The sequence below is a fragment of the Teleopsis dalmanni genome, chromosome 2 (genome assembly GCF_002237135.1).
Source record: "Teleopsis dalmanni isolate 2A chromosome 2, ASM223713v2, whole genome shotgun sequence".
Classification (NCBI taxonomy): Eukaryota; Metazoa; Arthropoda; class Insecta; order Diptera; family Diopsidae; genus Teleopsis; species Teleopsis dalmanni.
The window spans coordinates 66339407-66356468 of record NC_051847.1 but is presented as its reverse complement, the minus strand read 5'-3'; the positions used below and the strand labels follow the sequence as shown (position 1 = coordinate 66356468).

Genomic DNA, 17062 nt, shown 5'->3' with positions numbered 1-17062 from the left:
TCTTGCTTCGTAATACAGAGCACCCATAAAAATGAAGTCAAATGATGAATACAAATGCGATGAATCAGAAAGATACTTCAAAAAAAAAAAGGATTCGAATTAATGATCATGAACTACAACATTATATAAGAAAAATTATTCAGAAGATCTATGGTCCCTTACGCGTTGGTGGCAAAAGTGCTTGACATGTCGCGGTAATGAAAGAAAGTGCTATGGATTAAAATTAATAAACTATTCTAAACTATTTTTCCAAACAGTTTAAATTTGTCTATGGGAGATTATTAGATTTATCTTCGAGAGAAAAGTTCTTCGTAAGATCTTGGGTCCTCTACGAGTTGGCTACGAGTATTGCATAGGAATGAATCACCGAACTGTACGAACTTTATCACGACATTTATATAATTCAACAAATTAACATCTAGCGGCTTCGCTGGCTTAGTCATGTCGTAAGAATGCAAGAAGATGCTATAGCGAAAAAGGTATTTGAAGCACACAACAGAGGCGCCTGAGGAGACATGCTGCGTCAGGCCGAAACTCGGTAACAGGTTGTAATGACCAAATAAGTAAGTAAGTTAGATTTATCTATAACCATTTATTGTTTAAAATTTGTTCTCATGAATCTACGTTTGACTATCTATGACCATCTAATATTTACAAGCTTTACATTAATACGCTACAACACATTTGGTCAAAGTTTAGTCATTTCTAAACAGTTTTTGCTACTATATGTTCTAAACCCTAAATATCTAATAGCAAAATCAAACATCTCATACATCTCGACATCATCAACAAACTCTTTGATAATGATTTGGCGATCATTTCCTTTGCTTGCTCGACATTAACGTCTCTTGCTGATATATGTAAGCTACCTCATTCAAGTGTACAGTCAGTGTACAATCAGTGTTTCTCTGACTCTCTTTGAAACCAATCGGAGAGTATCATACTAACAGTAGATATACCAAAACCGTCTTCAATATTTGCCTGCGAATGAAATTTTTAAAATTGATATTTTTCGAAAAGGGTTTTTTCAGATATTTCAACTTATTCCACGAACGAATGTACTATCAATATAAGCAACAATAAAATTTGATATAGGGTTTTATAAAACCCAGATAACTCAAAAAGTCCTATTACTTTTTGTCATATCTTATATTTCTTTATTGAATTAAATTAACAATGTTTGACAAGTTATTTACAAAAGGGTTTTTTTAAACAAATTAAATAAAAATAATATTTACTTTTTTAGAATAGAACTAGAGCCAGAATATACTATATTAATTTTGATATATTTTTTTAATTATTAATATTTATGGGGTAAAGCTGAATAAAAATATTGCTATGTACTGAATTAACTCTTCTGCAATTTTGGAAAAAACCTCTACTATACAGAGTTAAGGAATACCAGATAGAATTGCAGAAAAAATGCTCTTTTCTTAGCACTTCTTTTTTTGAAGCGGTAAAGTAAAAGTTAAAGTGAAGTAGTTTAATTCCCCTTTTATCAGAAAACTTTTCTATAGATTAATACCGTAACATCAAAAGCCACTACATTAAATACAATATCGTGATATAATGTTCAATTATCTTGTAATTGCAATGACATACTGTTTTTATTGAAAATTTTTTTAAATGTTGAGTATAAAAAACGTATTTTAAATAATTTAATTATAAATTTATTAGTTAACGCAATAAATTTAATTGTTTAAATTCAATAAAATACATATATACTGTTTTTTTTATCGTAAAACGCTTTTTTAATAAACCGATTCGTTATATACGTATTAGATTGATTTCGTTTAATTATAATTATTCAATAATATTAAATAAAAATGTAGTAATAACTTTGGAATGCAGGATTTTATTACTTAAATTCTTTATGTAGACATATATAATATAAACATACTTATTATACATAAATTTCGTAGCGCATGAGTCTGTACATTATCGCAGCAACTCGCCTTAGCATGAAAATATTGTATTATTTCATAAAATGCTATAAAGCAAGATACTATAAATAAGGAGATTAAAGAACCAGAAAGAAAATGTCTATGGGCAAATCAATTTTGAGTAACTACCTGTACTTATATAAAAGTGATTAAAACAACACCTTCCCGCATTTGCTTGCAACACCCCTAATCCACATGCCATTCCACACAATTTCACCGCAATTTAAAGACAAAAGATGCCAAGACCTTAAAGATACAATTGATGCCAGCAAACAATAAATCAATCCTTTACAAATAAATAAGTCGTAGATATGCATAAATTTTATAGTGTATATCTAATTTGAGTTTATGGCAAGCAAGCACTGAGCGTAAACGAGTATTTGCAATTGTTGCTTTATTAAACCCTAAATGGGAAAAAGAAGATGAACGTCGTCCATGGTACATGTCGATGGTACAACGTTCTCTGTGAGTGTTGCCAATTTGCAATAACATTACGATTCAACCAATCTACATACAACGAAATCCAAATTTTTTATGCCAAAAATCTGCTGAAGTTCACACAATTTGGTCATTTTTATAATTAAGTTTAATTAATTCGACCCAAATAAATGACGATTAAATTCGTTGCTTGTAGCATTACGGACTCTACACAAATTGTTATAAATAATGCACGAAACCTTAAACCTTATTTCGACTACAGGGAAGATTATCATTAATTATACACATTACAGTTGAAATGTATCGATTTTATATTTAAGAAGTTTTTATGGTTTTTTTTCGATTTTTTGATAAACGAATAAATTATTTAAAGCAAGCGTTAAGTACGTTTCCACTGACTTCGTTAGACATGTTAACTTACTTGAGGTTGAAGTAATTTAAGCAAACTCAAGTAAGTTAACTGGTCTAACGAAGCCAATGGAAATATATTATTACTTATTTTTAGTCTTTATTTATTTCCATATTAAATCAGTCTTATTTCACACATATCTAGATTAAGGTTTGCATAAATGCAACAAAGATACTTACAGTTAAGTCCTTCAAAAATGACCTATTGTGTCTTATTATTTATTATTTTTATATGTATTCAAAAGCTGGGAATTTAAGTGGGCTTTACATTTAACCCTACCTAGCCCACCTATTTAAGTAACGGTTTAAAAAACAATTATTAAACACCTATATAACACATCAGTCAATAATACGGGTGACTAACTAAGAAAAACAAATTTTTTCTGCCAAAAATCGATTTCACTCATCATCAATTCTTCAAGAGCAATACAATCATTCCAACGCTTCTCTTACTTCTCGATGCCGTGCTTGTAGAAGGATTTGTCTTGTACCTCAAAATAGGCTTCAGTTGCAGCAATTCCTTCTTCATTTGAGATGAATTTCTTACCGGCGAGCATTTTTTTAAGATCAGCGAATAGCCAGTAGTCGCTGGGGGCCAGATCTGGACTATACGGTGGATGAGGAAGCAATTCGAAATTGTTTTGAATTCATTGTTTTGAAAATAACAAAAGTAGCTTCACTTAAACAGCTGTCACTTTTTCCTGACTAATCAAAATGTCATGAAATTTTACACATAATCTTTTGAAGGTTGGTACTTCATAAAAGTCATATAGATTTGACAATGGTAGCGCCATCTGTGTGTCAGTCGTACGACTTATTGACTGATGTGTATTATTTGAATTCAGATCACTTTAATCTTTTAGTTCTGCAGATAATACTAAATTACCAACAAGTATTGGCTTATTGAGAGTTCTGTGTTAGGTCATAATTATTTTTTAATCGGACTTTTTTTTATAATTTTCTTATTTCTTTTTTTTGTTTTTATTTATTTTACTATTATTTTATTTTTCGAAGAATAAGGCTGGTTAGACCTTTTACTAATATAATAAATTCCTTTAGACTGAAACGAAATGATAGACCTGCCGTTCTGTTTCCTAAAGAGATCTCTTTCCTAAGAGAGATTCAATTTATGTGCCGTGATATCTGGTAAATAAGCCCTGACTATTTATTCAGAGGTCCTTAAAATAATTTACAATTTATTTTATAATTCATTGTAGTATTTACATATAAAATAATTTATATTGTAATGTTATTAAATTATTAAGATTGTATAATGTATGGTTAGGCTTTAAATAAAACCGATTCAATAAAGACATTGTAAAATAAAAGAAAAAAAAATAATTATTTAGTTTTATTATATTTTATATTAAATTAGTTTTTAAGGTCCGTTTTGATAATAAAACCTAGTTTTATTAGTTTTATTATATTTTATATTAAATTAGTTTTTAGGTTTTTATCGAACAGTATTAAAATTGCAACAACAAAACTTTTTTTTATTATTTTTAATTAATTGAATTTATGACAGACCATACAGCTGTATTTATTTATTTTATTTTATATTTTTAACGTTCGTTTTGACGAAAAAACTAGATTAATTATATAAACTATTGTTTTTAACAAAGATGTTTTTATGGAACAGTAATAAAATTGCAACAACAAAAATTTTTTTATTATTTTTAATTAATTGAATTTTTGGCAGACTATGCAGCTGTATGTATGTATTTTATTTAATTTTATTTTATTTTTATTTAATTTAATTTATTTTATTTTATTTTATTTTATTTTATTTTATTTTATTTTATTTTATTTTATTTTATCTTAATTGAATTTATTTCATAATATTGTATGAAAATTATACCTAAAAATTGTAGCTGCAATATTTTTATATTTCTCATTAAATATTATCAAATTTTATTTCTTGAAGCTTTGATTGGATTGTAAAGTGACACCTTTCAATTTTATTTACTATTTGTAAATATATAATATATATATATAAGGTAATCTTTCCAAGAAAAAAAAAATTTTTCCTCAAAAAAGACAGAATATTGTTTCCAAAAAATTAACTATAGTAGTTTAAGTACTTTTTCCTACTATATTTTATTAGAAACTTATTTTATAATGTTGGAATATAATAAGAAAGCATACCTTTTTTATTACATTAAGTGACATATGAAAATGCAATATATTTTATTGTGTATGTTATATTATAAAAATAGATAAATATACATTATTTATTTACTTATTATTTATTAAAAAATCTTAAATTTTTGTGATAACCATTAAGTTATGACTTAACAACAGAAGAACAAGACAAATGGACCACTGTACAATTTTTAAGTATCCTTTTTTCGGTAATTATTTTGTCATTCTCACATACACTTTTCACAGTTATATATACCTTTTATTGTTTTTTTATAGTCTTTAACGTACTTTTAAAAAATATTAATAAATACAAAATTTCGATAAGTTATGGACATGTTTTTTTTTTATGGTTTACTAGTTTTTCGTATCAATAGTCATATGGCACAGCTGTAAAACTTATAAAAACAAAGCAGTAAAACTTGAAATTGTCATCTGTTTGCCATTTTACAAATAATCTTTGAGAAATAAAAATTTCTTACAAATTGTACACTTTTTGTCTCAATATTTCCGTTTAATACCTAAAATAATTACAAATATTACAGCAGCGCTACTATAAAGCGGATATCCCATAGAGTGCAAGTCGTCAGACAAGTCCAAGAAAATTTCTTAAGATGATGCATGCATGCATGCAGCATCGGTCATGTAGGATGGATGCTATTTGCCAATTGAATGAGCACAAACAAGATACAAGATATAAGATACAGACAAGTTATTTTTTCTCACATTAATAAACGAGGCATTTTGTGTAAATTTATTAATAGTTAGGAATTTTAAAAACAATTATGTAGCGAACAAAAACTAAAACAAAAATTTGCATATCTTTCAAATCCAGTGGAACATCGGGAAAATTTGACCATTTCTCACTTTTGCTACAAGCATTTTTAAGTGATAATTACCAACAATAGTTTCAATAACTGCTTTTACCTCACTTATTCAAGCATAAGTGTAAGGGTTAAGAGCGGAAAAACGATTATGTCTAGACTTTAGATACTTTATTGTGGTCTTACAAGAAATTAGCGCATTCGAAAAGTTTCAATATTAAGTACTTTGAGAAAAAAATTGTACGATACTTTTTTTATATCCCTATTTACATAATCGTAAATATCTATTCCGAACACCATTCTACTGCATACTTATTATGCTAAAGATATGCTGAAGGTCTGTATAAAAATTTAATTATAGTTTTTCATTATTTATCTTTAATTTAAATATTCATATATAGAACGTATAGTACATAAACTGAACACTATATTAAATATATATATGTGCTCTATATATTTAACATTGCATTATATCCTTTAATGAATATATTCATCATTTTGATAAATAAATAAAAAAAAACATATATTTATTACATAAATAAATAATTACATTATTTAATTAAAAATCTTATGTCACTTACCTGTCTGACTTGTTTGTACTGTTCTTCAAAACTCCAGCCATTATTTTGCTGTGATGAATTAGAAGCCTCACTTGATGTGGATGAATTTGAAGCAGGATTTACTGAATAAGCAACAAAAAAGAAAAAAATATAAATACCAAAATATTGGTTATACGTATATAAAGAAAAATAAAAACTATATTGTATAATTGAAAATACTAAAAATAAAATTCATCAAAATCCAAATAAGTGAACACATAGACTCATAAATAACAAAAACTTCAGACATATATTTATTATCAGTGACTGTGAGAAATACCAATAATGTCAGCATAAAAATTAACTGACTGGAAACAAAAATAATTTGCCTAGTAATCTAATCATAGTCAAATCAATTGTCTTATAAAATCATTGCAAATAGTGGCAACCTTTGTTACCTTGGCAACGTAGTACTAACAGACGAAGGAACAGATAACTGAATCATAGCATTTAATGACAAACCCAACTATACATAAAATAAAAAAAACTTGATTCTTGGATGCTCTCCAAAGAACTTAAGATCTTCAGTATGAAGATCAAAACAATTCTTTCCTTCTTCTTAAAGCCTTATAAGGTTAGCAAATCAATATATTTTTCATATACCTTGATTCTTCATTTTTATGTGCTTTGCCACATCATACCAATCACAAAATCTTTAATATGAAAATTAAAACAATTCTTCAGCTTAAAACCTTATAAGATTACTTAATACACTCACTATAAAATCCATATATTTCTCATATACCTACAACAAATACACAATATCATACAGCCAAATATTACGAACAGTTACAATTACGAATAGCAAACAGTCAATATATCCGCGTAGTAAGCCGTACAGAAGAAAATTAGATAGAAAATAGAAATGTGGAGTCATAGTTATTAGAAAGTATTTCAATATTTTCAGATAGCAAAGCTACCATTAAAACATTGATAGGCACTTAAACCACATCAATTATAACTCAAAACTGTAACGCTACCCACAATGACTTAGCTAGGCGTGTCAGGGTCCAAATCATGTGGGTCTCTGTTTATAGGGATATCTCAGGCAATTGTAGGGCAGACGAGCTTGCCAAGGCAGGCACTCTTCATCCTTATATTCACTTCTGAGATATTAGCATTTCACTTGCTACATTTAAACTGGCAATTAAACGAAAATACCTGAGCATAGTCAAGCTACTTTAACTAAGTCGGAATCTGCTTAGCACTATACTACTGTGGCTGACGGGTCACTGTATAATAGAGAGGCATACCAGAGAACGAGTCTTTCTTATAATGACTTTTGTCGCGATTGTGGCTCTAAGGATGAGAAGGAAACTGAGTTCCATCTCTTGTGTCATCTTTAGCTATCAGAGGATCAATAAAATCAAAAAATAGAATTGTCAGGTTGATATATCTTAACTTAATGGGAGAGTTGCTGCCTTTTTCGGTGTTGGTCGTATACTGATCCTTAAGTCTATGTACGAACCAATGATTTTTCTGTGGTATCACATCAGGCCATTATTTGAGCTCAAGTCGGCTTTCTTGTTACAAAGCGCCACTTCAACATAAGTTAACCTACTAAGGTTAATTTAAAATACATGGAGAATCGATATATCATCTAGACTTATGTATATACTGAATATATACTTCATAAAAGCCATTAAAACTTCGTGTGTATAATGTGCAGTCTTCAAGTTAAATGTGTTACGCAGCTAATAGGTCAATGTTCGATTTTTAAATGTGCCATAAGTACTTGCTTAGAGAGGTCACCGCTTGAAATTAAAGTCCCATACATACTAAATGCCCAAATCTGGTTAATACTGGTAAAATGTTTAATATAAATAATAGAAAAGATTCTACAGTTTTTTGTCACTAGATGGTACTTGTATAACTGGAAACATTATCAAATGTTTAGAGGATTTGGGAGGAAATTATCTTTAATGCACTTCTCCCCTTCCGTCTAATGCAACAATTAATTCGATTCCTGCCATTCGAACACTTTGTTGTGTTTATCATGACAGAGTGTTGGGTCACAAACATCTTTGATGGGTAGTTTTAATACTTCTATCGTATAGCCAGGACTTTGCATGATCTAACTAACATCTATCTAAGTCTATGTAAAATTTTTTTAATGGTAATAAATTATCCCAAGAGTTGCCGCAAATCACTTGGTCAAGTTTTTCACTGATAAACTATAAAAGTTTTTTACATATGGAGCTATTTGGGAACTCGAAACATAGATTTAGATCATAAATAATAATAACGAATATATACTTCATTAAAATTGTTTTTCAAATAACAAATTTTTTATTCAAAAATGGACCCCAGATTCTTTTTATATCATTCAAAACAATTAGATCGAAATCGTTTTTATCGATATACTAAATTGATAATCTTTTTAAGAGTTTTTTTTATATTCTTTAATCTCTAATTTTAATATAAAAATATTTATATAGTTCGATTTAACCTAACAATACTTATGTATGTCAGATATTAAGAATGTTAAGAAATAAATATATAAAATTTAACTTACCATCTCTTGAACTCGGTGCCGTTGGTGACGTAAAGGAAAAACTGTTACCGCCATTGGATAACGCTGAGCTTGTGGCTGAAGTACTTGTGGAATTTTGTGAACCTAGATTACCATTAGACATGCTGTTGCCAGCTGAAGGTGCAATATTTGGTGCGGCGTGACCAAACGAAGCTATTGTGGTGGGTGGTAAAGTAAATGCGGTGTTAATAGGTGTTGGTAAAACATTTGCACCAAAAGCAGCAGCATGGGCTGCATAATCTTGTTCCTAAAATTATGATAAAAATATGGTAAGATATGTGGTAAAGTCAATTACTATATTATGTATTTTATATTATTACAAATATTCTAATAAATTTATAATAAATAAATAAAAAAAATAATATTTTTACCATAAGTCCAACTTTCATATCACGCACTTGCATTTTCAATTTTTCTAACACATCATTGTGTTGTAAATTGGGTATACCATGTAAGCCACCAATGCCCATAAAATTTCCCAAAGCGTTCAATGGATTAGTTGTAAATTGATGATGATGACTAAAATATTTTAAAATTTTTGTGCTCTAGACTGTGCTCAAATTGTTTAATGTTAATGTACATATACCTTAATTGCATTTCAGCTTGAGATTCTGGACTACGACCAATACCAATTCCTCCAATACCACCACTACCACCACCGCTAAAACTCATATCACCACCGTTACTTGTTATAGTATGATTTAAACGTGCTGTACGATTGACATGATCCCCTTCAATAGAATCACATTCACGCATTTCATCATCGGAATGATCTTCATGTGACTAAAAAGAACAAACGCATAGAGAAGAAATGCATTAAATTTACAAAAAAAAAAAAAAAAAAAATTAAAAGTGAAAAATAACAACAAATATAGTTAAAATTAATTGCAACATTTGCTGCAACAAGCAAACACATTACGACAAAAATCAATTCAAAACTTTTACGATGCAGCATGCGCCACAAAATCAGAAGAAGAAAAAAGAAATATCGATCGATGATGTTGTCATGAAATCAACCATGAGAGTACGCCTGTGACAATCAGGCAATCAGGCAATCAGGGACGTTAACGTATGCGGTTTGGTCCGTACACTCACAGCTCTGCCTGCGACCAACACATCACATGCTGCGTGGCCACGATCACCACAAATATTTCAACTCTTATAACAATGAATTAAAACGTGATTTTTGCAAAAATTGCCAGCAATTACGTATCGGACGCAATATACTTCTGTCTGTGCACTCCTAGAGCTTATGAGTTATGTCCAATAATTTGCTATAAAATATCGAACGATTGATACGCGACATGTAAATTATTAACGTTCCTTTAAAGAAAAATACTAAAACAAGTAGAAATAGAGTTTTTCCAATTGCAATGGGAACAAAATTAAATAAAAATCCACATTAAATAAGTATCGTATAGGCGTAATAAATAGGGATTAGAGTTCTCAGCATTTTACGAGGGTAACGAACTCAAAAATCGAAATAAATGCATTTATTTACTTAAACTGAATAAACTATATTTATTACAGCAAAATATATTTTAAACTTATAAAAAAATTTTAAATAAACCACACTTTTAATTATAGTCGGTAAATCGATGTATAACCAACAAGCCCCAAAAATGAATATATTCTAACCATGACTCATCGCATAAACTGCTACAACAACCCAATCAGTGACTAATTCAACGCAATCAAAAACAGCGACTACAATATAATGAAGCTACACCTACCCAAAAACATATTAAATAAAATTTATATATAGATCTTAACATCTATATAAGCAGAGAGCGAAGGACCCAGTAATCCAGTTCCTAATTCTTAGGTAACTTTAAAACTAATTTTAATGTTAACTCACAAATAAATAAATAAATAATTATATTCAGTAAAAGAAACTACTGAGGAATCCTACCGACTACAGATCTTGTCTTCAGGAAAAAATGAGTATTACTCTAGGATGCAGGGTTTAAACGGGGCGGCAATTTTTAGTTGTTTACTAAATGAATTTGGTTCTGTATAGTTTCTACAGTCTTCAATTGTTGAGCATACCGTATGTTTTAAAACGGCCAGGTTGTAATTTTACAACCTTTACGGATTAAAAATATATATTACGGTATATATTATATTATAGCGACTTATAAGTAATAAATAAATACTTATCATTTCAAGGAATTCAGTTAGTTTCATGTTATATATTCATATTGTATAGAATTTAGATTTCAGTTAATAATTTCAGTTCATTATTATTTAATACATACAAACAATAATACTATCCACTAAAACCTTCATAACTTAAAAGAATACTAGCATAATTTATCGGTTAATATGCGTCCTAACTTATCTTATTTTTAAAAAATTTGATTGCAGTCAAAGAAATCCAAAAGATAATAAGACTAAACCTATAAAATTCAGACATAAAAGGATGTCTGGGTATTTAAGGGAGCGATAAACGATATGATAACCTAATGTTAACGAGGACGCTAAATGTCTTAATATCATTAACTGAAAAACATGTTTCTTAGATCGAAAAAAATACAGACAGGTGATAAAAGAAAACCAGGTTCACATTGGACGGTGAAACCAAATTATTAACTTTATCATTAAATTATGATAATATATGCGTTTGATAGGTCAAACACAAATTTTATCCGATAAGAACCAGACATCCAGAGAGACCAATAGCAATATGAAAAGACATCCAGGGAGACCAAAGGTAATATAAAAGACGGTATATATTAGCACGTCAGAATTTTTAACAAACTATTTTGTACTAACTGTAAGACATTATCGCCAATTCGAACGAAATAAGACCAAGTTGTAAATGAAGCCTAAGTTACTAGAGGACTTTAATGATAAAGAAATTATTAAAAACACATGAAGCTTTAATGAAGAAAACGAAGATACGAAAGAACATTTATAACGAACTTTTATTTAAATAAGATAAAATAGAAAAACAATTTTATATTTCCATCTAAAATCAGAATGGGAATCTCTTACAACACTCACTCTATAAACTGTAATCACCAATAAGAAAAGGAAACTATTATCCAATTTCTCTATGAATATCTTGCTCTTTGAAAGAAGAGATTAGCCACTATTTTTACCAATAGTTCTTCAATAAACTCAGAGAACTAGGGGATGTTAATCTTACCGTCCTATAAAAGAGAGATATTTTGTCAAGATCTTTTGTATTGAATTTATATGTATGATTGGTTGGTTGAATACAGTGACAGGCCATCAAATAAGTTTCCATGTAACTCAATTAGCAATTTTTTACCGTTTTGCTACCAAATTCCTCGCACGACCCCCTAAGATATAGACAAAATCCATTCCGTTGAATGTAGATCATTTCATAGGTCTTTCGGCTTTACCGTTGAACAGTCTGATACATTGTCAAAGACTGTTCTGATAAGTTGTCAAAATGTTTAATGGTTTCTTTTCTCACTGGTTACAACAATTTCTCCAGTGAGAATTAGGAGAAATAGTCTGCTTCTTTGCGTTAGAAGCTATATGAGTAATTAATAACTTTATTTAACTCTCTCAACTGGATGTATCATATAAGTATCATATAAGTTTCACAAATAATTTAGCGAATATTTGTGAAACGTAGTAAATTCTATTGTTTATCATTTTCAGGTACCATACGCTCTCAGAATAAGAGGAGATATATTGTCAAGGCCTTTTGTATTTAAGAGTTATTTTATATACAACAGTTATTATTTGTACAATAGACACTCGGTTTAACAAATAACCAATATAACGAACCCTCTATTATTATTATTATTAAAGTTATTGACGTGAAATCGTCCAATAGACGGTAATGCGACCAGAAGAGTTCTATTATACCAATTTCACCATTGATTAAACAAGGCCCTTTAAAGTTTTCAGAACAAAGTGCAGAACTAAATCTAGAGAAGAGCTCTTAATCTATTCTGGTAACAGAAATAACGAACCGTCTAAAAAAGACGAATATTTGATAGTTCTTAAATATGATAGATAAAACACCCTATAAATAAGGAACAATCAAATTCTGGTAAATAACAATCACACTGAAAATGTTACAATATTTATCTGCTATTCGTTTAACCAGGAGCCTAGTATACTTCCTTTTCTAGTATGTCTACGTCGTGTGCTTCCTTTTAAAACCAATTTGCAAATACCATAAATAGTAATGAAATACATAAATTGTGTACAGTATTTAATTTTAAGAAATTTTTACCTATATCATTATTTAATTATATATATTTTATAAAAAAAAAAGCAGATCTATTTATGTGAGTATAAATAGTTAAGAAATATAAGACAAGTCTTATTGGTCCGTTTGGTTGGCAAAAAAAAAAATAAGTTTCCACAAAGTCTGGCATCAATTAAAAGTTTTATATTTTTCAAGTGGTAAAAATGAAGCGCAACTGTGTCTATTACGAATCGGGAATTTTCAATTTAAACACAAAAGCTGCATTAAAGCAGACATTAATGCAACATTTATCGCCGTCTTCAATGCATTTCCAGGAATACTTTGAAGTTGGCGCAAGCGTACTCTCATTACAAATCAGTGGATGTGTATGATTGCGAACAGCATTGATACGATAGGTGCGGTGCAGTCGATGATTCCGTGGACATTGTGCAGAACATACATAAATGCCGCAGCGATAGCAAGAGCCGGTACTGATATCCAGCAATGTGAGAGCGCTACTTTGTTCGCACACAGTTAAAACCGAGAAACCGAGTCCAGTTTTTTTTTTTTTTGTTTTACTTTTCTTTTTTGCCGCTTGGTTACTGTTGCTCTTCTTATTGTTATTATTGTTGTTGTTGTTATTGTTGTTGTTGTGTCGTATGAAAGAAGAAACATTTTGCATGGTCACGGATGCTACGCCAGCCGTGAATTAACTTGGCAAAGGTTTACAGATCTAAAAGTGCTTTAGTGGAGACATAAAATGGTACTAAAATAGTGCTAGTGCAGCAAGTAAGCGAACAAGCAGGCAGGCAGGCAGGCAGGCAGGCAGGCAAGCAAGCAATTGCTAATGAAAATGTCAAATCAACTGAGTTAGTTGGAGAGCAAAATATGGCCTAAACATATAGTCATATAACAATACGACTATATATATGAGTAAAATAATGAGAAGACAACAAAACAAAACATTTATGATATTGTAATATTTTTTTAAATTAAATATATTTAATATGCAGGCTCATGCCTTGCATTTTATTTACTGTGCGTTAATGTACGTGCAGGTAATTAGTTTTTTATTACACTTAAAATATACTACTTAGGCTTACGATTATGTATGCGTATATGCGTAAGTATGTAGGTACGTAAATATCTATGATATGTATATAAAAGTATAATGTGGCACATATTACAATTATTTAGAAAACACAACATATTATGTAGATTAAATATAAAAAAAAACAATAAAAATGGATAAGCAAAAAAAGATATTTGGAAAAAACCCATAATTACTGTATACCGATTTCTATATAAATTTAGATATTTTTAATGTAAAAAAGCAATTACGATAAATCAATGTAGGTATGAAATAATTTTTATACAAAATAGTAAAGTTTGCATATTATAGTATATATGTTAAATGAAATGAAGAATAGAATAAAATAATTTTATCACACAACTATAAAGACATATGTATACATATATATATATATATATCTAGTAATAGTAGGTCTCAGTCCCCGCAGTTTTATATATGTATATGTGTACTGACAATTTACGATATTTAATTTAATTGTGCAGGTAGGAAAATGGCTGAAATGAAGCGATATCAATAGTAACATACACATTGTTGTAGGCACTCAATCGTGCGTTCCCCCACATGTAATTACAGTTTTAACTTCATTTCAGCGATATCATTCATACTCAACAATTACATATATCATTTACACTATATAATACTTAATGCGGTTGTTTTGTTGATTTACAAACGTTGTAAAATGACATTAAATTGTAATTACCAACATTTTTTTTCTGTCTTTTGCAACAACTTGTGTAAGACGACATAAATAACACAAGCGATAAAATATTTTCAACAACGACATTTTATAATAATGAAAATTAAAAAAATATACCAACACTAATATATACATACATATATATATATAAAATAATAACTATTACATATACAAAAATATGAAGAATTCAAAAATACTTATAATTTTAATTTAGATATTTTGTCATTGAAAATTAATTAAATTTCTCTCTTACTTGAGTTTGCTTTCAAGACTCTATAATTTATGCAGTGTGAACAGATACTTGTCACATGAGGTGCAAAAATTAGTTTATTTTGTAATTTATTTTGAATTAATTATTTTTTTATAATAATAAGCAAATTATTTCAAAGAATACTTATAACATTTCTTAATGGTACTCGTACATGTATGTATGAATATATTCAATCATCACTGATTTCGTGAATTAATCATTGTCAGTGTAACTATTCATATATTGGCCTCAGTTCAGGTCTCACCTCGATTATTTTCCGTATATGAAACAAAATACTTAAGAATAAAATAAAAAGATTGTCATTTTTTATATACGTATCCAAAAGTTATATTCAGAGCGGGAATCATTAATTGTTTTTTAATGTAGTTTCCGCTGTGGCTTGCTAATAGCTAAATTAGGCTCCTAAAATAATAAATTCATATCAACTAAATAAATTATTTTTATTTGAAGTACACCGATACTAAACATTTTTATTATAAAAAAAATTATATCTACTACTGTCATTTATATAAATAAATCGGTGATTTAAGTACTACACATAATATTTTAATTTTTTTACTATTAATTTTTTTCTTTAATTAGAAGCTTTATGCTTTAGAGTGTAATTAGAGATTAGTAATTGGGAAGAACTCACATAGAAGTCGATGTATACGAAACAGCAATATCTGAAAAAGTGAACTATATTACACCGAAATTGTGTTAATAACTCAGTAAGACTTGTATAAGGATATGCCTAGATATCTTAACAGTTTTAATAGAAGCCGAATGAAAGTCACGAAGTGGCGAGACCTGTACAAGAGAACTACATAGCCTATATTAAACCGAAAGCTTATGAATAAGTTAGTAAGATTTGTGAAAGGAATACATATATAACAGTTTCATATTTTATCTTCTTAACAGCTTGAATAGAAGTCAAATACATGTCACGAAGTAGCAAGAGCTGGAGAAGAGAACTATACTATATACTCGTATTAAACCGAAAATGTGTAGTGACTCAGTAAGATTTGTGAAAGGAATACATATACGGCCAGGTATCTTCTTAACAGTTTTAATAGAAGCCGAATGAGAATCACGAAGTAGAGAGACCTGGAGATGAGAACTATAATATATGAAACCGAAAGTGTGTAGTAACTCAGTAACATTTTTGAAGGAAATACATATACGGCGAGGTATCTTCTTAACATCTTTAATAGAAACTAAGTGAAAATCACAAAGAAGCGAAACCTGGAAAAGAGAACTGTATTAAACCCAAAGGGTATGAGTAAGTCAGTAAAATTTATGTAAAGAATATATATACGGCTAAGTATTTTCTAAACATTTTCAAAAGAAATCGAATAAATGTCACAAAGTAACAAGACCTAGAAAAAAGAACTATATTAAGCCAAAAATGTGTGAATAAGTCAAGAAGATATTTGTAACGAATACATATATGTTTAAATAACTTTCTAACATTTTCAGTAGAAACCGATTGAAAGTTATATTATTAAGCATTTCTAAAAAAAACAAATAAATTCTGAAAAAATTGTTGACATAATCAAATTTCTTGCTATGATAAGCACATCAATTATTTTGACACAACCATTAAGAACAATAATGATGTCATCCTGAACGTTAAAAAAAGATTCACAAAATTTCTGAACCATTAAGTCCGCTTCCTTGTTTTCTTGGAATGTGTAATCAGTTCCTGGATTTATGTCACTTAAAGTTGCTGTATATTAAAAATTTAACATTACATAGAAGAGAGATAATTCGAAGAAAATTGAATCAATATCCATATCATCCAGAGTAAAAGAGAAAACATAATTAAAGTTTGGTCAGGGTCCAAGACATTGAGAGTAGGAGGAAAATTATTATTAAAATTTGTTCAGAATCCAAGACATTGAGAGTAAGAGAGAAAATTGGATTAAAATTCAATCAAAATCCATCCATTGAAAGCAAGAGAG

The 17062-nt window shown here is 29.0% G+C and overlaps 1 protein-coding gene across 3 annotated transcripts in view; it reads right to left on the bottom strand.

Moving 5' to 3' along the window:
* LOC119679890 (protein dead ringer-like) overlaps positions 1 to 17062 on the bottom strand; it is a gene marked incomplete at its 5' end in the record, with an annotated part of 95423 nt that overhangs the window by 57133 nt on the left and 21228 nt on the right. For 2 of the 3 annotated variants that reach the window (XM_038092475.1, XM_038092477.1), the window contains 4 exon segments: positions 6334 to 6434; positions 8867 to 9131; positions 9256 to 9403; positions 9471 to 9667. In XM_038092475.1, coding sequence (XP_037948403.1) covers positions 6334 to 6434; positions 8867 to 9131; positions 9256 to 9403; positions 9471 to 9667 — 711 coding nt within the window. 3 annotated transcript variants of the gene reach the window in all.